The 22,967-nt window shown below is 51.9% G+C and overlaps 1 protein-coding gene and 1 non-coding gene across 3 annotated transcripts; one reads left to right on the forward strand and one right to left on the reverse strand.

The window, feature by feature from the left end:
• Nucleotides 1–4,249: 4,249 nt before the first annotated feature.
• Nucleotides 4,250–22,750, forward strand: NT5C1A (5'-nucleotidase, cytosolic IA). 2 transcript variants are annotated; one of them, XM_010996929.3, is made up of 6 exons: nt 4,250–4,449; nt 11,146–11,313; nt 11,773–11,902; nt 13,432–13,554; nt 14,917–15,101; nt 16,658–22,750. In XM_010996929.3, exons 1-6 carry the CDS (start codon nt 4,324–4,326, stop codon nt 17,021–17,023), a joined length of 1,098 nt encoding a protein of 365 aa, XP_010995231.1. In that variant the 5' UTR covers nt 4,250–4,323; the 3' UTR covers nt 17,024–22,750. The 2 variants fall into 2 exon arrangements, with proteins under 2 accessions (XP_010995231.1, XP_064349777.1); XM_064493707.1 differs by lacking the exon at nt 4,250–4,449 and adding an exon at nt 4,794–5,408.
• TRNAP-AGG (transfer RNA proline (anticodon AGG)) lies at nt 13,960–14,033 on the reverse strand. Its single transcript has one exon. It is a non-coding gene; the product is annotated as a tRNA-Pro (tRNA).
• Nucleotides 22,751–22,967: the final 217 nt, after the last annotated feature.

The raw sequence follows: 22,967 nt of genomic DNA on the forward strand, positions 1-22,967 counted from the left end.
CCAAAAGAATCTGTTTGGTTCAGCCTAGCTTTTGGTGGGGGCCCTTGGTCCATTCATCAGTGGCCAGACCAGATGCTGGTCTGTGGGGCCTGTGGGCAGAGCAGTTCTTCACCGATGGGAGCTAGTGGCAGCAGACATTGGATTCAGTTTCTCCTTCTGACCAATGGAAGGCATCATCAGAGCCCAAGTGTGTGGACAGTGGGCAGCAGGGAGAAAGGCCAAGAGCCAGGATCACAGTCAGTCCATTTGGTACCCTTTGCACAAATTAGGAAAAAGTGCCCCTCTGAGTGGAAGCAGCCCCGTAAGTGTGGAGTTGGGCCAGTAGGTGGCATCTTTGGGCTACTGAGAAAAATATACCCCCTCTGAACAAATACAGCATTGTCGTGATACAGTGCACTGCTTGGCAAGGGGCGCACAGCTTGCATTTCAGCTCCTACCTGCCCTGTTGGTCAGGGCCGCCGTGCAGTGCAGAACCTGTCCCATCATCCACAGGAGTCCAGAGCCCCGAGACCCCTCTCCACTGACCAAATGTGGTGAGGGTGGGGATGAGAGTTGGTGGCAAAATATTTTTCTCAGAACACCCCCTGTTCCCACTAGCCAGAGAGGCACTGTTTCCTGCAGAGAGTTGAGGGCAGCAGCAGCTGGAGATGCTTGTTTCCTCCTGAAACGCTCAATTACTTTTACAAAGGTTTTCTCAAGGACGCTTGGAGGGGGCCAGCCCCCTTGGCAGGAAGCAATTAGGACACAGGAAGGAGGCTGACCTGGCCTCAGGGCAACCATGAACCTAACGAGGTGACTCAGAACCCAGAGAACTGGGGGCTGCTATTTCCAGCTGAAGCCACACTCAGGGGAGGGGGAGCCATGTTCCTGCCTATCTTGAGGCTCCAGGTCAGTCCACCTCCTTCTTTCAGGCTTGTCCTCTGTGCCATCTGCCCCTGAGGACCCAGAGTGATCTTCCTAAAGCACAAATCTGACCATGTCAACTCTCCCAAGACTCCCCTCTTCCTCAGCGTAATAAGCCCCTTTAAAGTCCCTCATGGCCCTGCATGATCTGGCACCTGCTGACTGCAGAAGTCTGCTCTGTCCTGCACTTGAGTCACCCTGAATTGCCCTCCATTTCCCTGAAGGATCTCTTAGGCTTCTGTGCTTGTGCACAAACCATTGCCTCTCCCTGGGCCAGCCAGTCCCCTGTCTCAGTGATCTCCTTCTCTGTGAAGCCCTCCTAGACCTCAAACAATTGGCCCCATGTGTGTACACAGTCCATCACAGTTATCAAACAGCTTCCCAGGTGATTCTCAGTCAGCTGAGCCAAACACACATTTAAGTCTCTGGTTTTTGTTTTTGTTTTTGTTTTCTAAAAAGAGAATGATAAGGCAGGAACTTGAACTCGTCTCCTAACTTCATGGCCACTGCTTATTGTGCTTTCTCATTCATGGGAGTGAATCCAAATCAGAGTATGAAAAAGGAGATAACAAACCCAGAGCTCTCGGTTTCAGAGGACGGAGGGTCTCTTCTGGGAGGCCATGAAGGAGGCAAGCAAAGGATGAAGGGAGGCTTCATGTAGGAGGTGGCTTCCACCCCTGGACTTGCTAAAGACTAGCCAACAGGACTGCCTAGGGGGGCAGTGCAGGTGCGGGGATCCTGAGTCCTCTGCAGATGGGCTTCTCCCACACCCTTTCACCTGCCACAGGGAAAGATGGGTTCTCAGCTCACATTGTCCCAAATTAATAACCCCAAAGGAGAAAGAGCCGAATCTCCCAGCATCCCTATATAAGAGTGTGGGAAAGCGGCCCAGTTGAGGCCACATGCCCATCCCTGGCTCAATCACTGGGTCCAGGGAAATAGGGTTCTACAACTGCGCAGATCTAGACACCAGGGAGGCAGGGAGGCAGGGCCTGTTACTAGAAGAAGAGGGTGGGAAAGGTTGCCAGTCAAGCAAATCCAATATCCACCAGCTTTATGAGAGTCATTTGTTGAAGCGATGTGGAGACTCTCATGGAAATTTAGAGATGGGCACTGTAGCCAGACTTTATCTAGGACTTGAGAAACTGTCAGGACCAACAGCAGCTCCCTCTCATGGCAGCACAGTTTTTCTCTCTTGAGGTCTCTGCTGCCCTCTGTACATCTTTCCCATCTTTGTCTGTTGATGGGCTCGTTAGGCTCACAGAGTTTCTACCCCCTCTTAGCTTTATGTTGCATACACCTGCAGGTTGCTACAGCTCATCCAGGTCTCTTGGAAGCCAACTGTATTTCACAGCCTCCTTAGTGCCTGTTCCCATGGTTGACTTCCCACTCCCGGTTTCCCAATTCGAAATTCCTGAGAAAGAGGAATCTGATCGGCTCATCATCTTTTCAAACCAGGCTACACAGGTCAAAGGTCACTGGACAGCATGGAGATGGTTCACCTTTGTGTCAGATGCTCACACCCATCCAATAATGACTATATATACATTCTCACTGGGTGACCTCTTCCTCTGCCTCCTCCATGAGGCACCTGAGAATAACTGAACCCTCCTAGAGTTTCATTATTTACTGCTGTGTAACAAGCCACCCCAAAACTTAATGTTTAAAACAACAAAAATGCATCATTTTTCATGATTCTGTGGGATTAGCTGGGCTCCGCTGGGAGGTTTTAGTGCTTCATGTGCTGTTGGCTGGGATCATTTACCCAGCTGCATCCCACTGGGAACTGGGCTGGGGCTGGGACAGTAAGATGGCCTTATTTATATGCCTGGTAATTGATGCTGACAGTCGCCTGGGAAACCACTGTTCTCCACTGGCTTCTTACCCTCCGGGGTCTCTCTGCCTCACCATGTGGCCTTTCCAGGGGGATAGTCTAGACTTCTTTACATAGTAGCTGGCTCCCAAGAGGGCAAAAATGAAATCTAAAAGGCCTCTTAAGGCTTAAGCTTGGAAACTGCATAGCATTACTTCTACAGCATTCTATTATAACCAAAGCAAGTCAGAGGGAGACACTGGGTCAACTCAGATTCACCTCCACTTCTGGATGGGAGGTGTCCAAGTCACATTGCCAAAGGGCAGGCAGGATTGGAGAGAGTTTGGGGCCATCTATGGAAACAATCTACCAAGCCTGGAGAAGTGCAAGTCTAAATGCACTCCCCCAATCCTAAAACTTTTTATTATTATTATTTCCCCTTTCCTCCCAAATAAGGTTTGGTTAGTTCCTCCCAGGACACAGTGGAGGCTAGGCAGATCTTCCCACTCTGTACCCCAATCCCAGTGAGATATCCTCCAGGCTAAGCCAGTATTTTCTCCTGCTGCTCCCACCTACCTGTGCACACTTCCAGGCACACACAGAGATGCCCCATGTGGGCTTCATGGCCTGTGCCTTGGAATAGGCGGCATTAGTGCCTGCACTCCAGACTTTAAGCCAAAGAGGACAATGTCCTAGAACTCCAAGATGGTGGTCCGAGATTCTTCAGTTTCCCTGCTCTTTTTCTACCTACCTTCAGTTTAGCCGCTTCATGGCCTGTAAACTAACCATGCTTAGAAGGTGGGACCTGGGAGTGCGCGCCACCTATTGGCCATCAAGGGGCCAGCAGGAACGAGGATTCAGAGTCCTCGAGAGTCCCTGAGAGTCCCTCTGGTCAGTGTCCCCCGCCACGCGGAGGGGAGCCTGCTCTTGCCACCGACTTTAAGGGCCCCTCCGCCTTGGTGGGGAAGAGTTGCCCGGCTGGGCCCTCCCCTGTGCCCCCGGCTAGAAGCAGGCTCTTGCTAGTGGATGGAGCTGTCCATTCAGCTCTTCCCCCTCAGCGAATGGACTAGGGTCTGAAGGAAGGGGACGCCGCTCAGTCTCAGGGTCCTGGGATCAGAGGGGAAAGACGAGAGGTAGCTTTTGTTTTGGGAGCGGGGGCGGTGGCGGCTAGCTTTTCATTTTCTCCTTTGGAGATCACCACCCTGGGGAAAAATTTGTCAAGCTTCCTCTCTCTCGGTGCCCTGGAGGGCCTGCGAAGAACACGATCCCCGCAATCTCGAGTCCACTGCGGCCCACAGGTCGGGCTTCAGGCCCCCTCCTCCTGCCAGCCCGAAGGTCCAAGCCCCCATTCACTTCGAGCGTGGGCGGGTCGGAGCTCAGCTGTTCCGAAATACACACCCACCGGCAACAGCAGCAACACACCGGCGAGCGACAGAGCGAGTTGAGCACCCCAGCGCCCCACCCCCCACCCCGCCCGCACGCGCACTCTCCCCGCCGCTGCCCGCCCCCTTCTCACTGCCGGGACGCGCCTCCCTCCCGCAGACCAGCCCCGCCGGCTCCGCTGTCCGCCGCCGCCTGCTCCGGCCCGACCGAGTCAGAGCCGGAGCATGGAACCCGAGGAGCCCCGGGAGACCCGAGAGGCCAGGCCGGGGGCAGAGAGCGCCGCGGCCCCGCGCTGGGAGGAAGCCAAGACTTTCTACGACAACCTCGCGCCCAAGAAGAAACCCAAATCGGTAAAGGCAGAGCGTGGGTATGGGGGAAGGCTGGTGGGATGATCACCGGGAGAGGGGTCGTCAGCCCTCTGGAGAGGGACCCGTGGTGCCCCTCCGAGAAGGGCACCTCTGCAGCACCAGAATACACCAGGCCGTTGGCGCTGGCTTGGGTTTATTCTGGGAGCTCCGCTCGGGTGTTTTCTCCCCCGGGGTTCGGGTTCCACGCCAGATCCCCCTCCCCCACACTGTCATCAGGGCCCAGCTCCGGGCCGCGGCCCAGCCCCTCCCCGCTGGGGCAGCCTGGAGCGCATGGACAGCACTTGTTGGCAAAGCCGGTCCGCTGCGCCTGAGGGAGCGCCCTGGGCTCAGGTAACCCAACTCTGAAGACCCGGCTCCTTGCTGTGCGCTCCGGTGTCTGCCATCCGGGCACCAGGCTTCGGACCCAAGCATCTGCGTTTGGGGACTCGGAGTCCTACCCTCCCCGCATCTTAAGGAAAAAAAAAAAACAAACTGCACTGGGATCTGCGCTCAGGGCTCTGCGTCCCTGGTTCTGGGGTCCCAGCGCTGGACTATATGCTCCAGGTCCGGGCTCTGCTCCCCTCATAGGCTCGCTGACATCAACGTTTCCGCGACCCGCGTGGTCGTCTCAGTCCTCCGGTACTCACACAGAGCGGAAATCTCCTCTCCCCATTGGACAAGTTCATGATGCCCTGGTTGGTCCCTGGGCCTTGCTCACTCCAGCTTCCCAGATCTCAGAGCCTGGGATAGGGATGGAGGATAGAAGCTGGCTCTGAGCATCCTCCAAAGAACTCCAGCTTGACCTTAAAGCATCCTGCTGCTTCCATCAAAGACCCTTCCCATGAGGCCCACCTTGTCAACAGTCATTCCCTGCAGCATCTCCAGTCCTGCTTAGCATTGGGGATTGAGAGATGAATTAAGCTGAGTCCCTGCCTCAGGAGCTCACAGAGACCCTGGACGTGGTGAGTGCTCAGGTGAAAGACCCTACTGGGAGCTTAAGGGAGGGAGTGGCTGTCAACTAAGGAAGGCTTTTAAAGGTGGTGTTTGAGCTGACCTTAAAGCCTGAGTAGGCAGGCTTTCCAAGGCAGAGAGGGAAACAGGATGGGTAAAAGGCACAATGATGTCTTTGAAACTGAGTGAGAGAATGCAGGATCTTTAGGAGAAGGGTTGGAGAGAATGCCGGTGACCTACAGAAGGCCTTGAGTGCCACAGTAAGGAGTCTGGACCTTATTCAGTAGGGTCACAGGTCTTAAAACTAGGCTTCATGAAGCCCCATGTTTCAGGGGGTCTGCACACATGTGAAGTCAATTCATTTTCTTTCTTCCCCAAACTATTTTTAAAAATTATTTATTTATTTAGTGGGTTTTTTGGGGGGGGGGGTAATTAGGTTATTCATTTAACTTTTTTTTTTTTTATAGAGGTACTGGGAATTGAATCCAGGATCTCATGCATACTAAACATGTGCTCTACCACTGAGCTATATCTTCCCCCCTCAAACTATGTTTTAAACAAGTAAAAATATGTAATAAAACTCAACTCACTCAAAGGTGTTTTTGGACATTTTAGCACCTTGGAGACTTCTAACATATTAACTAATGCTACAAGTTGATTTTTTATTTTATTAGCAAACCTCAGTATGAAGCTTTTCCTGTGATTTGTTTTAACAGAACAGTAGTATCTTGAGATTGCCGAAAATTGTTGCTGTGTCTCCTGAAATTTGTGGTTTAAAATAGAACAAAACAAAAAACCTCTTACCATTTGCAACCACTTATTGGTGTGAATCGGGGTGTTCTTGATGCTATGCAAAAACCGACAAATGCAGAAACAAATTGACTAGATGATGAAGCTTAAATCTGCCCTGGCCTCCTAAACCCCTAGTTTCAAATCTGTCATCGCCCAAACAACTGTGTTGTTTTCTTTGGTTGACATTACAATAAACATATTGTAAACATGTAATACATTTGAATTTGTAAAGTAAATTTATACCAGTAAAATATAGTACTATATGGTTTACATATTGGGGTTCCCCTCAGTTCATTTGCAAAAAATGTCAACCTACTTTAAAAAGTATATAAAAACTATTACAGAGCTATTGTAAGATTTTTCAACAAAGGATTAACTTGGTCCATTTTACCAAGGGTGTGTGGTGGTGAATGGGTTGGAGAGGACGCATCTGGCAGCAGGCAGATCAGTGAGGAGGCTGGTCCCTGCCTGAGAAGGAAGCTGGGCTAATGTCACCACCTGGGGGATGGAAAGGAGGGTTTGGACAATGGGGATGAGGGTGGTGAGTGGAGCACAGGAATCTGTTTCCTCTCCAAGCACCAAAGAACCTGGGGGCTTGGGCCCAGTCATCAGTTATGACCGCTCGGTCCGCCCCGACCCTGGCTGTTCTCTGGAAGGCAAGGAGACTGGTGGCTTCCCAGCCCCTACTCCTTCCTGCAGTAGCCCCTCCCCCCACAGGCTATTTCGGGGTCTTTGGGCCTCCTGGGCCCCATTAGGGCCTGGCCTAGGGTTATTCTCATCCCCAGGAGCCTGAATGAAATATTTAGCCTCTGAAGGTCTATAAGAGGCCCTCACCTCAGGAGGTCAGGTGACTTTTTCAGTCTAGACCTGTCTGGTTCCTCTCTCCTCCAGCAGCCCTTCTCCCTTTAAGTCCTTCTAGAAATAATAGCTTTTGGCTATGCTCCTATCTTGGGCCCAATACTAGAATCACGTCGGCCTAAATGAGAGCTCCCCAGGCAGGCTGGGTGGGGCTAGGCTGCCCTCCATTATCCTTCCACCCCTGTCCCCCCAAACCAGAATAATAGCTGGGCCCCCCAACCCAGCCCAGTGGAAGCAGAGAGAGCTGGCAGGACCCTGGCTCCCTGGAGCCCAGTGTTCCCAGGCTGAGTCCCTGGTCTGGGGTAAGGGGCTTTCTGACCGAAGACTCAGTCTGGCATCTGGGCTTCTTTCTGATTTCTGGAGGAACTGGTGGCCCCGTCTGCAGTGAGGTCCAAGAGGGTCTCTAAGTGCCTGGCTTCTCCCCAGCTCTGACCAGCCTCTTTCGCCTGTTCTTCGCCTCTGCCTGGAGCCAGGACAGGCCTCTCGTCTCTCCCAGCTGGGATCCGTATTTCCCACAGCAGCTGACTCCCTCCATGCCCTTAGACTCCTCTTCACTTGTACAGTGTCAGAGCAGGCTGAGCGGGGAAGCAGGGTCCTTCCTGAGGACCTCCATTCTTGGGGGAAATGAGAGCCCTGCCCTTAGAACCTCAGTCTGAGGACATGGTGCTCCTCACCATTTCTCCCAAATCTGGAAAGGAAAGGCCATGTGTAGGGGGAGTGTCCCAGGGCACTACCTGAAGTAGTGGGGGTTGAGGTCTTCTGGGAGTGATTGGAGGGGTATATGGTGGGGAGGGGGGTTCTACTGTGTAGACAGAGACCAGACTAGAGGCTGGAGACTTGAGATCCTATCCTGGCTTTGCCTTGACTTTCCTGTATGACCTAGAGTAATACTCAGCCCCTCTCTCAGCCTATTTCCCCATCTGTAAACAGGGAAGTGGAGACTCCTGGGACCAAGGCAGCTGGGATATTTTTCTCACAATGGCCAGAGGTGGGATGGAATGGGGTCTGGGCAGGTCAGCCAGAGGAGGCCCAGAATGAGGCAGTCTGGCAGGGACTGTGAGACAGAAAGTGAGAAGCGAGACCTTGGCTGGCTGCCTGGGCTGGAGCGGCTGGCTTGGGAACCTGCCTGAAGGGGTTGGGAGGGTAGTTGGCTCTCTGTCCTTGAAGGGGTGATGGGCCTGTCCCTGGGGCAATAACCCAGGGGAGCGAGGCAAGCTCACCTGCTCTGAAGGCCAACAGGCTTCCTGGGTTTATAAGAGTGGGTCTGCCCGCTCCTCCAACCATACCCTTAGCATCCCTGGCCATCCCTCTACACCCCTTTTCTTTAACTTTCCCTTGCTTCCTTCCTCCTCACTGTGGCTGAGGGGGTTGGATGGTACCCAGCCCAAGGACACACAGACACACGGGGGAACCTGGCAGCTGGGAGAGGCACTTGGGCTGAGCCCCAGAGGACAGACACCTGTTCTGCCAATGCCTTATCTCACCCTGCTGGCCCTACACACCATCTTGATTGGAGTAAAAGTCAAATGCGAACTGAGGTCTGCCTCATGAACTTGGGGACTCTTTGGTCTTCCATTCTTACTTTGAAATTCTAAAGTTTCATTAGCCACTAGCCATTCATAGATACTAAAATTTAAATTGATTAAAATTAAATACAATTAAAAATTCAGTTCCTTCGTCTCACTGGGTCACATTTAAGTAGCTCCCTAGTCACATGCAGCCACATGGAGAGACGGAGAGCACCAGGCATTTCTGTTATCACAGAAAGGTCTATTGGACCGTGATCTTCAAAAGGATGCACAAATCTCTGCCTTGGGCATACATCACAAGCCCCATAGGGGGAGGGATCACACCTGTATGGTTTCTTGCCATGTCCCCAGCATAGTGCCTGTCACATAATAATCACTCAATGTTGTCAACTGATCGGGACCCAGGATTGACTCTAGAGAGGCAATGGGGTTGAGTGTATGGCCCACAGGGCTCTCAGGAGCAGGCCCAAATGTGAGGTCCATTTTTGAGTCCTGCCCCCAACTTGAGCACATTTCCTCATCTGTAAAGTGGGAACCGTGGTCCCAGGGCTGCTCAAGTCACAGACATGTGGTGGGACTCCGGGTGTCTGTGAGGCCCTTGGGGACCCACATTCTGGTCCTCCCCAGGGATTATGAAGGGTCCAGCTGCTGCCAGTGTTGGCGTTCCCCTCTCCTCATTCCTCTGGAGGTGCTGAAGGAGTTCTGAGTGCCCCCAGGGGCCCTGAAAGGCCTTCTACAATCTAGCACCTGCCTACTCTTCCAAACTCAACTGTACTTATATCCCCAAAGCTCTGCTCACCTTTGTGAAGGCCAGTGCATGTGCACACCCCCTCATGCCTTCCTTCATCCCGCTCCTCCTTCAAGGCTCTGCTGAAATGTCTCCCTCTCCCATGACAACTTCCTCTGAGCCCTGGACATTGAGACTTTGCTTTCACTTGTGTTCTAGCACTCATTTCAGTCCCCTTTGCCTCTCTGCTTACCCATCTTTCTCCCCTATCAGCCTGTGACTCTGAGGTCGAGAGCCAAGTCTCTACCAGGACCATTCCCAGGCAGAGCCCAGGTGCTGAGCACAAAGAACCAATGAATGTTTGTCAAATTTGCATCAACCAAAACAATATTCTCTGAGCTTGTACTGTATATATCAAGCAATTGAACAGTTGAGGGCACTGCAGTGGAGTTTCTAGTTCATGTTAAATTTGTCATGGCAAATACTGTTTCTCATTAAAATACATTATTTAAAATGTTCAGAGACATTAACTATTTACTGAGCACTTACTATGTACTAGACAGAGTTCTGAGCACTAGAGATGCAATAAATGAACAGGATCATCCTGGTTCCTGCTCCCTGAGAGCTTAAGCCTGGCCCCTGCCTCCAGAACTCTGTCTGGAAATACAAGTAGTTAAGTAAACAATTATAATTTAGTGTTAAATTTTACTAAAAAAGAAATCCAAAGGAAAGGTAGCAAGCCCATGACTACAGGTAAGAGAAGGCTTCCTAGGGATGGCATTAGTTTGAGACCTGAAGGTTGGCTAGAAGTTAGGTGGATGGAGAGTCAGGGAAAGAGCAGATCACGCAGAGGAAACGTCATGTGCAGAAGCTCAGAGAAGGAGGGGAGGGTGTGCTTAGACATGAGAAAGTTCAGATAGAGCAAAGTGGGTTAACAGGAAGGGGAGAGTGGAGAGAGGTAGGGGTCTGTTGTAAAGGGCTTCCTGTTTCATACTCAAGGCTGCCGACCAAAGTGTGAGAAGAGTGGGCACCATTGAAAGTGGGTAAGAAGGGGCATGATCAGATCTGAGCTTGAGAAAAATCCCCTGACAACTATATAGACCCCAGATTGGAGGGGATGAGAGATGGTGATGGACTGGACCATGGTAGTGAAGACAGAAAGAAGTGGATGCATTCTAATGGAGTTGATAGGTTTTGGTGATTGAATGATGGGGGAAGGGAGTTGAGGAAGAAGGAAGACTTGAGGTTGAATTCTGGGCTTCTGGCCTAGGTGATGAGTGGATGGTGAGCATGAGGAATTGGGGAGGGGAGCAGGTTTGGGGGTGGAGAGAATGCTGGGACTTCAGCCTTGGGCATGATGAGTTTGAGTTTCTGTTAGTCAGCTGGGGCAGTTAGATATATGAGTCTGGAGCTCAGGAGAAAGATCTGGGCTGGAGACAGATGTTCTTATATAATGGTCATGTTTCTAGGAACATTTCTTCCTCAGGACATGTAGCTCTCATTTTATAATGGAAACCACCTTGAGCATCAGTTATACTTTGGGTGTACACACTATGTTCATTTTTCTGTTATGTCCAGACGGTCCAGGAGATTGCAAACGCCCCAGGGGCATGTGCCTCCTGTCAGATTGTCCTCCTCAGCAGGGAGCCATCATCTTCCTCATTTCCCAGCTGGGGCCTGCACGAAGGGTGCTGATCTAGGTCTGTTGCTGCCCAAGGCGGAGCTCCTTAGGCCAGAGGCTGGATCTGGGTCTTCTCCCTGTCCCCAGTCTCCAGTCCCCAGAGAGACTGGCACATGAGACCTGCCTCCTGAGGGACGGCCCTTTCCCCTGCACCCATGCAGCCCAAGCCTCAGAATGCGGTCACCATTGCCGTGTCCTCCCGAGCCTTGTTCCGCATGGACGAGGAGCAGCGGATCTACACGGAGCAGGGCGTGGAGGAGTACGTGCGCTACCAGCTGGAACATGAGAACGAGCCCTTCAGCCCCGGGCCGGCCTTCCCCTTCGTGAAGGTGAGGCGCCGCTCCACCACTGGCCACACAGCGCCTTCGTGGGCATTAGATTAAAGCGCCCCCACGGGTGTTTGAGTAAGGACAAGGGGTCCCCTCTGAGTAGATGCCACAGGAGCACAGCTTGGTGAGGTGGCAGCCATCGTGAGAAGACGAGGTCACCCCACCCTCTGGATTGATGCAGCCCCACGCCAGGCGACCAGCTTGGTATACGGAACATGGGCTGGGTTTTGGCTCCCACTTACCCATTTAGTGCCGCAGCCCTGGGCAATAATTAACCCACACGATGGCAGAGATTAGAAGATAGTTCGTGTCCACTGATCTTACCCCGAGCCTGGCCCCTGACCGCCCCTCCTCTCCCTGCTGTTGGATCCCAGCTTACCCTTCCTCCCCAACCCTGGATACCAACTCCAGGCATCAGTCCCTGGGGGTCTGAGCTGGAGGGTCCACTCTTCCATCCAGGCTCTGGAGGCTGTGAACAAGCGGCTGCGGGAGCTGTACCCCGAGAGTGAGGATGTCTTTGACATCGTCCTTGTGACCAACAACCACGCTCAAGTGGGGGTCCGTCTCATCAACAGCATCAACCACTACGGTGAGCATGTGGGTCTGGCCATGGCATGGCCCCTGCCGGACTCCCCGAGTGGGGGCCTCACCTCTGCAGGATGCAGGTATACCCATGAACCTCAAGCCCAGCCAGATGCTAGTAAACTGGCTCTTTCAAGAAAAAAAAAAAACAAACAAACCAAAGAGCCCTGATTGTAGCACTGTTATCTTCAGGGTGTAAATATTCCAACCATAGCTGATGTCAAGCTACCCACAGTTGAACACTAACTGGCTCCAAAAATCCCTGGAAGTTTAACATCTGGCTCTTGCAAGCTAGTACAAGAATTGATATTTTTAACTTTCTTTCGGATATTTCATTGTTAGTGTAAAGAAATGCAACAGATTTTTGTGTGTTAATTTTGTATCCTGAATTCATTCATCAGTTCTAATAGCTTTTGTGTGGAACCTTTAGGGTTTTCTGTATAGGGTAGCATGTCATCTGCATATGATGACAATTTTACCTCTTCCCTTCCAATTTGAATACCTTCTATCTCTTTTCCTTGTCTGATTGCTGTGGTTAGGACTTCCAATACTAGGTTGAATAGAAGTGGTGAGAGTGGGCATCCTTGTCTTGTCCCAGACCTTAGCAGGAAGGCTCTCAGCTTTTCAATGTTGAGTATTATGTTGGCTGTGGGTTTGTCATAAATAGCTTTTATTATGTTGAGCTATATTCCCTCTACACACACTTTGGTGAGAGTCTTTATCGTGAATGCATGTTGAATTTTCTCAGATGCTTTTTCTGCGTCTATTGGGATGATCATGCGGTTTTTGTCTTTGCTTTTGTTGATGTGGTGTATCACATTGATTAAGTTGTGTATGAACCATCCTTGTGACTCTGGGATGAATCCAACCTGACTATGGTGTATGATCTTTTTTATGGGTTGTAAGATTTGGTTTGCCAGTTGGCATTTTTTAATCCTAATTGCTGGCAACAGGGATGATATTCAAAATATTTAACCCCCTTGTGACATAGGTACCAAGGAATCAGGACAGGCACCACCTATGGTCCTGGGGCAGGGTCCTGACGGGCTCCCGCTGTGCCCTTCTATTGTGGATCCTCCTGAGTGAAGAGCTGGGGTAGAAATAGGGTGACTCAGTGAGCTCAGAGAAGCAGCCATTTACCAACAAACTACATTTTACAACCTGCACAGACATGGATACGAGGTGACTATCAGTCCAGGCTGGGAGAGAATCCGATTGGTCCAGCTTGGGTCAGGTGCCTGCCCCTGTCCAATTAGCCATGGCCAGGAGGGACCACAAGTCATGGCTGGGGACTCACTTTTGTAGTACTGTGATTCCCTGACAAGGGGATATTACTGGGAGCCAGGCAGTCCCTCCAGAGTATAAGGGATGGAGGGGCTCAGAGAGGGAGAATGCTGGCCTAAAACCACTCAGAATCACTCTGCTGCCCCACCAACACTCAGAACCAAGATGGCATCCATCGGACACGGAGAAACAACTCTGAGGTGCTGAGGGTTGACCCAGGCATCACCTGGGTACTCTCTACCTCCTCTCCAGACCTGTTCATTGAAAGGTTCTGCATGACAGGCGGGAACAGCCCCATCTGCTACCTCAAGGCCTACCACACCAACCTCTACTTGTCGGCTGATGCAGAAAAAGTACAGGAAGCCATTGATGAAGGTGAGTCAAACTGGGGAAGGAGAGTAGGAGGTCTGGCAAAGGGATTCCAGAGATGGGAGGCCTGGTCCTAAATCTCTGAGCAGGTGCTAGGGGTTGCCATAGTAACTGGAAGGGGAGTACCTTCCTTAATTCCTACAACCTGCCCTATAAATTCTGAGAACCCCAAGCTGAATGCTACTGGCAGGTTTCTTCATCAACCAACAATATATTCACTTTTCTCTTCCTCTTTCATGAGGTCTCCTGACTAGAAGCCTGGCCTTTCTCCCCGCTGATGCCTTATTTCCCTGAGCTGCTTGGGGCTCCAAGAGGCTCTCCTTCTTCTTCTTCTTCTTCTTCTTCTTCTTTTTTTTTTTTTTTTTGGAGCGGGAGGTAATTAGGATGTATTTATCTATTTATGTATTTTAATGGAAGTACTAGGGATTGAACCCAGGACCTCGTGCATCCTAAGCATGCACTCTACCACTGAGCTATATACTCCCAGCTCCAAGAGGTTTTCTCTAACCAGGAACCAGAAGCCATTTCCCTAGACAGATATGCCCTCTGGTCAGGGCCTTGGCACTGGCCTGCGTGCGTGCCTCTATATGTCTATAGTTTAAGCTCAGGCTAGGGAGCAGGGGATGGTCAGGAGGGAGGTCCAGCCCAGGGTCAGGTGGTTCTGGTTTATGTTAGCTTGGTTCAGAGCTGAGGAGGTGCCTAGCCTGATGCCTAGGGCTTGGGCCTAATTATAGCACCCTTAGGCTAGTGAGGTTTCTGTGAGGCTGGCCACCGTTCATTTTATCTTGGTGCAGAGAAAGTGAGTGACTTGCCAGAATCAACAGCAAGAGATTAACTGAGGCCCAGCCAAGGTTGGGGCTCTTTCCTGGCTCCTCTGTAGATCTACATCTAGGGCCCGTGAGGAACTCCTGGAAGGACAGCAGGGGCCATGGGGACCCTTCCTTCCAGCTGGGACTGACATTCAACTGGTCCATAACAGCATAACCTTCCTAGATATTAAGCTATTGAAATTCCTCTGTACTGATTGTTAAATAACTCCTGCCCTGAGTGCTTTGAGTGCCCCTCTGTTTCCTGGGACTCCCTCCCCTCCCAGACCTTCCCTCAAAGCAGCAACTAAACAGGAAACCCTGGCATAGGCCTGGGCCCTCAGAGCCTTACTCAAAGCAAAAGCCACTGTCTATTCTTGTTGGTCAATTTTGAAATATTCTGAATATTAGCCCTCATTAGCCTGGCCCTGAGTCCTGGGTGAGTAGGTGGGGCAAGGACAGCCTGAGATAGCCCTCTGTTGGCCCACAGGCAGCTGAGGCGTGTGTCTGGGGACCCCATTACCTAGATGGAGGCAGACAATGCTTGCCTCTCTCTGCCCAGGGATCGCAGCCGCCACCATCTTCAGCCCCAGCAGGGACGTGGCTGTATCCCAGAGTCAGCTGCGGGTGGCCTTCGACGGAGATGCTGTGCTCTTCTCGGATGAGTCGGAGCGCATCGTGAAGGCCCACGGGCTGGACAGGTTCTTTGAGCATGAGAAAGCCCACGAGAATAAACCTTTGGCCCAGGTGCTACACACACTTCCGGGACCCCTTGGGTGGAGCAAGGTTTCTCCTCGGAACCTGCCCTTGGCTGGAACCTGCAGTCCAGAACCAAACCCCAAACTGGACCCAGAATCCAGCCAGGTGCCCTCCTTAGACCTGCAGCCCTCCTCCCTCTCACCTGACCCCTCAGTGAGCTTCTACCCTGACTTTGAGCCCCCATCCCCCTCACTGCTGTCCTACCCGCATCCTCTCTCTAAGCTCGCATCCCCTCTCAAAGCCTCCACCCTCTTTCTGAGGTCTCCATCACTTCTCTAAAGTTCCCATCCCTTTCTGAAGGCCTCACCCTCTCTTTCTGAAGCTGCCATCCTCTCTCCAGAACCCTGTCCACTCTCTAGGATTTCCCCCACCACTCTGAGAGTGTTCCCACCCTCTCAAGAAGCCCGTGTTTCCCTCACTGGAGAAAAGGAAGGGCTGAGCTGGCACGCCTTATCGGGGCAGGGAGACCAGCTGGTGTGGTGGCCGGGAGAGCCCTCTGTTTAGGGCCACACCAGCACTTCCCACTTCCTGCCATCCATCCTTTGGCCGGAGGCGCAGGGACCCTCGCTCCCCCTCAAACTGCTCGGAGTCTCCCTGAGAGCAGAATACACCCTAGAGCCTGGTGGAAATTCCCTGAGGTGGGACCTGCTGGGATTCTCCAGCCCTCCTGGGAGCCCTATCTGTGCTTTTAACAAAAATCTCCGTGCTCAGTAACCCAGAGCCCCTCTCTGCCAGAACTCAGCTGGCTTCAGGTGTGACCCCTCAGTATTCATTTCACTTCTCTCATTGGCTGCCTCCGAAATCCTTGGGAACCCAGAGCAAAACAGTTTTTCCACCAAGTGGTAGGCAGAGCCCCAGGGGACTGTTGCTGGCTCCAGGTCACCCAGCAAGTGAGGGGTCTCCAAGATTAGAAGCCCACACTTCCTGATTTCCAGCTGCCCTTACTGTGTTCTTCCTCATCATCGCCTGGTTCTTTATTCACATGACCTCATGACGCTTCATTGTTCCGGGCACCATAGAAAGTAAATCCTTTCCCTGGCCCTGCAGAGCTGGAGCAGGACACCCTGAGCCACCTGTGTGCCCCCAGGGCAAGCTCGATATTCGGCAGTGACACATTGGTCCATCTGTCCCAGTTGTTTGCAGCTGGAGTCCATTCTGATGGAAGGGCGCCCAAGCCAGAGTCACTAAATATTTTTAATATCCTCCCTGCTGACGAACACAAAGGCCACAGTTACAGAGCTGCAGGACAGACACCCATGGACCTGGTGGGCTGCTGTAGTAACAGTGGCCCTGGTATGGTTATTCTGACACAGGCATACCCAGTCACAGCTGTATGACACCCAGACTGTCCCAAGTGCCTACAGTCTCACGGATGCACAATGGTGGCCCAAACAGGCATAGCAGACCTGAGAGGTGAAGGGATCCTTAGAAGCTCCCTCATCCTACACACCAAGACACTAGTGCTTTGGGGAGGAGCCCAGCTGGAGAGGGGCCACATGTTTGGGAGAGTGGTGAGTTCATGGTGTTCCTTTGCCTTCCCGTAGGGCCCCTTAAAGGGTTTTCTGGAAGCACTGGGTAGGCTGCAGAAGAAGTTCTACTCCAAAGGCCTGCGGCTGGAGTGTCCCATCCGCACCTACTTGGTGACGGCTCGCAGTGCAGCCAGTTCTGGGGCCCGGGCTCTCAAGACCCTGCGCAGCTGGGGCCTGGAGACGGATGAGGCCCTGTTCCTGGCGGGAGCACCCAAGGGCCCCCTCCTGGAGAAGATCCGCCCACATATCTTCTTTGATGACCAGATGTTCCATGTGGCTGGGGCTCAGGAGATGGGCACAGTGGCTGCCCACGTGCCTTACGGCGTGGCACAGACACCCCGGCGGACTGCACCTCCAAAGCAAGCCCCATCTGCCCAGTAACTGGGCCACCAGCTTCACTGGCCCACGTTGCTCCCTGTCTTCCATGTCACCACCCTGCCCTCCTGCATGTCTGCCCTCATCCTTGGGATTGAGGTACTTGTAGGAAATTATGCAGACAGGGCCAGCACTCTCACCGGCCCTCCTTTTGGGCAAACACTGTGCCATGCTCCTGGCGAGGGAAATAAGACAGCAGAGTAGCTGGGTTGCAGGGGGAAGCTGATGGGGCTGATGAGACTGAGAGTGGGAGGGGCAGAGCAGCCAAGATGCTTCAAAACAGGCTTGGGCTAAAACTAGCTCAGTGTGATGCAAGGAACACTGCTTTGAGAGATAAGGGATCTGGCTTCTAAGCTCCGTCCTGGCATTGACTGCATGACTCCCCTTCATGGGCCTCAGTTTCTCCATCTTTTAGGTAGGTTTTCAACTCTCCTTTAGCTAAAGAAGCTTGGTTTTATAAGATCACACTCTTTGAAGGAAGCATTCTGTGCCAGGGCTGCTACTGGGAGATGTGACACCTTTTGCACAAATTCCAGAAGTATGCTGTCTCTAGAATGAATCATGAAAAGACAGGCCTTTGTCTGGGCTGACCCAGACCACACTGGGGTACACAGCTTACTTAGCAGGATGTAGGCAGGATTTCAGCCCCAACTGGCTCCTCAGCCCAGAGGCCTTTGTCAAATGGGCAAGATGCACAGTCATCCACAGCAGCCGTACCTATAATTTGACGCATTTGGAGACCCCTGGACAAGATGACCTATCTGCTTCCTGCGATCCCCTAATCTGAGTCATCAAGATCAGATTCCTGGTGCAGGGTTAGTGAAAGGAGGGAGGGAGTGACTTTAACCTGCCCGCAAACTCTCTTCCGGCCAGCAGGGGGCACTGCAGGCTCTCCCTGGGAAGGAGCTGTAGTGGGCCTGCGCAGCGCTTCCTGTAATTTTTGCCTTTTAGCCAAAGTTCAGTTGTTCCTGCCTGCCAAACCCCTCACCTCAACCCTCACTCCCTCAATTATTGCATCCTGCTGGGCTGCCAGGCAGCCCCTGCTAGAGGGGGAGAGGTGGAGAATTGGTGTTTACTGTCGTGAGCTCCAGTGCAGGGAAGACAGTTCAGTGGCTGAGGTGGGATATGGCCCAGGCTGAGCCGGAGGGGAGGCCTGCCTGGAGTGATGCAGGAAGTGTGCGGAGGTCTGGTCTGGGGCAGTGACCAGATAGAGAGGAAGGAGCTGAAAGGTGCACTAGCAAGATTCTCCAGCTACAGGACTGTGAGTGGAGGTAATGAGCTCTCCATCACTAGGAGGCTGTGCAGGGGACTCCAGGATGAGGTGACCTCCCCCTGCGGTGCACTAATGAACTAACTCCCCGTCCTTGCAGGAGCCCCTGCAGCCTCTTTGTCACCACTTCCAAGGGAGCACTCTCACAGCTTGGTGAGTCAGCCTCCTCCTTTGCTGACCAGCCTGGCTCTCTCAGGAGGAGGGTGGGAGCTCCAACGGCTAGTCCCTCAGGAAGACCCAGAGGGGTGAGCAGACGCAGTGATGGGGACTGATTGCCCTGCTCCCCGAGGCGGGGGTGTGTGTGTGTGTGGAATCCTACCTGTAAGCAAGCACTTTATGAAGAAAGCCAAAGGTATTGTCAATGAAAAATTAATCAGTCGATCTAAGAAAGAAATGGAAAAATCTTATTTGAGCCAAATTTGAAGATGATAACCTGGGAAGCATCTCAGAAAGCTCTGAGAACTGTCCTGCCGGTTAGAAATCAAGGCACAGTTTTAAAAGTTTTTTGAGAGACAGGGCTGTACATCCAATGATGTATTATTGACAGTTTACATAATCCAGCTCTAAGCATCATCCTGGCAGGTCATGTGACCCCTTACAAGATCAGGAAGGAATGTTATCTTTTAAGGAGTTGTCCTGTTGATGCTGGGAGAATGTTGCTCTTTATGGCTGAGCAGGCATTCCTGCTGGTGGGGAGGTTTGGTCAAAAATGCATAATGCAGACACATAAAGCACAGTGTTGGGGAAGAGGAGGCCAAAAGGCAGAAAAAACATTTTTATGTTTAAATTTTTCTTGTCTCATCATAAAATATGAAATTTACTTTGCAGTATCATCAGAGGGCCCAGGAGCCTGGAGGTGTGTGCAGGAGAGCTGGAACACTTGTTGGGTCAGGAAAGGGGGTGACAGGCCACCTGGGGTCTGACCTTTGTCCTTGTGAGGACTCAGCCCAAGGTTTGATTGGGCAAAGGTTCTGGACAGTGTAAGACCGGGTAGTAGTGTCAGAAAGATAATCCAGAAGGGAAAACAAAGTGAGAAGACTGAGATTGTTCTGGAAATGAGCAACAGTTTGGGTCAGAAGAGTCCAGGCTGGGCTTTCCCTCTCAGTGCTGGAGCCACCAAGGGGCAGGTCCAGGGGAGGAAGGCAAGACTGCGTGGGTGGCTGGGCAGAGGCGGCATTGCTGTTATCAGGGGAGGGCATGTGATGAGGACATCTTTGCACAAGTTCATTCCCACCCACAGCCAGGAGCCTTCTGGCAAGAGAGGAGGCCTCAGGGCAGAACCAAAGCTCCCAGCCCAGCCAGATATACAGCGTTTCCTAAGAAAAGCCTGGAGGAAACAAAGAGGAAGTGAGAGAGGGAACTTAACCCCAGTCACCCTTGATCTTGGCTGAGCCACACAAAGGCCTTCTGCCTCCCCTCCCCCTGGGGTCAGAATCACCCCTGGGCTGACCCTCCAGGGCTCACAGAGCCAGCTGGTAGCCATAAGATGCCTGCAAGACTGGGCACAACCAAGGCTCACTGCATGGCATCAGGCTACGTGACTGGCGTGGACAGGAGCCCTGGGAAGGCAGCACCAGATGTCACCTCGTTAAGATGAACCCCAGGGATTCTGAGACCAAGAGGTCCTGCCCCCAGGGCCTGGTGATAAACACTGCTGATTCTTCCAGGTCTCTCAGGAAGCAGGAAAATATGATGTGAGAAGCAGCAAGATACAAGTCGTGGATTTCACTGGAACATCATTAATAGACTTGGACAGCCCTGGGCAGTGAGAGACACTAGGGTCCAAATTCTATTATTGAAACCATAAAAGAGCATTTGAGGCCTGGAAGACAGCTCTCAGTGGCTGGAATAAAAGGCCAGAAGTCCTGGGGGCAGGCTTAGGCAACTGCCAGACACACCTTCGGATTGTTTGAAGTGGTCAGGAGACGTCCTGGGGACAAGAGCGCTGTTTATTGTATCACCAGGCAAATTATAAAGCCAAGTGAGCACTTAAGCCACAGACCCAACCGTGGCCTGCAGCACCATGGCAGAGGCCCCGGCTCCTGACACGCTGAACCAGAAGCATCGCAGCACAACGAGCCCCGCAGAACAAACACGTCCCAGGAGATGCTTGCCAACAAAGTCCCAGGCCCAATGGAAACTGCCACTTAGGAAAACAGAAGCCCGGTTACTAGGCGCTGGGACTGCTAAGGTCCCTACGAAACAGCCCCTCCCCTTCCTGAGATCCCAATCAGAATGAGGGGGATGCAGTGGAAAACACCAGAAGTCAAAGCCAACAAGAAGTTTAAATCCAAGATGAATCCAGCATTCATGATATTCAACTGGCGTGCACCAGTCCAGTCGAACTGGTGATTAAAATACTGAAATGCTGCCATATGGTTGTCAACAGCGCTGGCCTGAGCCCCTGAGATCCCCTCTCCCCACCCCTGCCACGGTCTCAGCTGCCCCCTGGTCGCTCCATCTTCCCACGATCCAGTAAAAAGGACCTCTGGGAGGCTGTGCCAGCATGATGGTCAGTGTCCACTCACTTTGGTCTAAAGGTGAAGTTAGTTGTCCAAATTCATACAACTAGTAAGTGGCAGCGGGAAGACTCAAGCTCATGTCTGTCTGACTCTGGGACTCAGGCTCGTAACTGTTTTGCCGTATGACCCATACACGTGCATAGAAAACAGCAAGAGAAGCTTCAGAGCAAAGGCGTTCACCTGACAGCCTGTTAACATGTTGATCCCCTGCATGTTAAAATGCTGTGATAGACTTGAGTGGGTACATCTTTACTATAGCTTCCTAAATTGCTAAGAGGAATTTAAATTAGGGCCAAACTTTTGCATAGCCGAAGCACCTCTTGACAACCTCAAGTTCTGTGGAACCCAGTTTGTATTGGGCTAACACTGGATTTAGCAAACTACGGTTCCTTAAGCCCAGTCTAGTCCACCACCTGCTCTGTAAAGTAACTTATTGGAATACAGCCATACCCATTTGTTTACGTATGTCTTTGGCTTTTGAACTACAACAACAGAGTTCAGTTGTTTCAACAGAGGCCAAGGAGCTGAAAATATTTCTCTGGCTCTTTGCGGAAAGAGTTTGCCGACCCCTGGGTTAAGGCATATATCCCTGGCCCACTCCTCAGTGGGACAGACGAGCCTACGTTCATCCAAGCATTTGCAGAGCGGGCAGCAGGAGGGTGCTCCGTGCCCACTGGCAGGCATTGTCAGGGGTTGCAGGCACTAACTGAGAACCTTGATGCTAAACACAGCAGACCCTTGGCATCTGAGGACTGAAGATTACAAGTTTTGACTATCTTTGAGTGACTCATGGCCGGTTGTAATATGAAATGTTGATGCACACGTTTGACTGGGGTGTGCTCTCCCAAGCTTCTGGGTGAGGGGCCAGGAGCAGGACCCCTGGCTAGGGCTGAGCCCAGCTGGCTGTCCAGCATCTGCTCAGCATGGCTCTGTTTTTGTCAGCTCGTGGTTGCCCTCATGGGGCCTCTCGGAAACTGACAAGTGCCCTTAGATGGATGGGCCTTAGCTGAATATTAGTTTTGGATGAACTGAAGTGATGTAAGTACTCAGATCTAACAAGTCATCCATATACTCTGTGGAAGCAAGAACATACTCTTCACGAAGGTGGTCCCAGCGAGGATTTTAGCTGGCTCAGAAGTTATTGATCAAGTCAGAGGTGAAACTCTGGTGCAAGGTGGAATGGCAGTTTTCTTGTGGTATGAAGGTGTGAGCAACAAACACACATACCCTCATGATGGAATTGTGGATCAGGAGAAACCTGCAGATTTAGGGACTGGCAACTGTGGCAGCAGTCCTACCTACAGAATGATTGCCGGCGCTATTCCACTGTGACACTCTTCTAGGCTAAGCCTAGATTTGGCTTCAGAATCCTTCTCAACCCAGCATTGCAGGCAGCCACTGCTGGTGGCTTGGAGTTGGCATGAAAGATGGAACACCTATTTTGCCATCCCTATTGGAGTTGGATATTGCTTTCCAAGGGGCATGCAAGGCTCTGAATGTTCATTCTCTGATGCTCTGATGCAACTCTGAGGATGCCAGGGTCTCACCCCACTCAAGCAGAACACAAAGAGGAGACAGAATGGCATTCTGTGTTGGCAGCTTCCTTAGAAGGGGTGCCTGAGAAGCAGTGTCCAAGGTTTCACCTGGTCTTCAAAGTACAAATACCCTTTCCACCACTAGGTGGCACTGCAGGCCAACACGCCGTTGCTGGTGATAGTTCATGGTTTTATTCACTGGTAACTTTTCTCTCCTTCCATGTTCCTTGGTGCTGTCGTGGACTCTTGCAGGTAGCTTAGCCAAAAGGGACTTCAGGTGCTCTAAAAATGTTTGCTCAGCAGACCTGTGTGACGAGCTGATTGCTGTTACCAACAACCACTGTGACTGCATGTATGGACACACTCGTATGAGTGTGCAACAGAATAAAAACTGCATGTATGTTTATGTGGGTGTGTGTAATGGGGCAGATAACTCTGCTGATGACTCTGTGTGTGTATGTGTACAGGATGGTTATCTCTGTTAACTATAGGTTCTGGGCCCCATATACTGGCTGCCAGCCCTGCTTCCAGGGACTAATTCTGGCCCTTGCTATCATCTCATGGGCATTTGCACATGTGCAGCATGTGGGCCTCTGAGGCCAGGCCCCTTATCTATCTCTCCA

Source organism: Camelus dromedarius, chromosome 14 (assembly GCF_036321535.1).
Source record: "Camelus dromedarius isolate mCamDro1 chromosome 14, mCamDro1.pat, whole genome shotgun sequence".
In the NCBI taxonomy this organism is placed as follows: Eukaryota; Metazoa; Chordata; class Mammalia; order Artiodactyla; family Camelidae; genus Camelus; species Camelus dromedarius.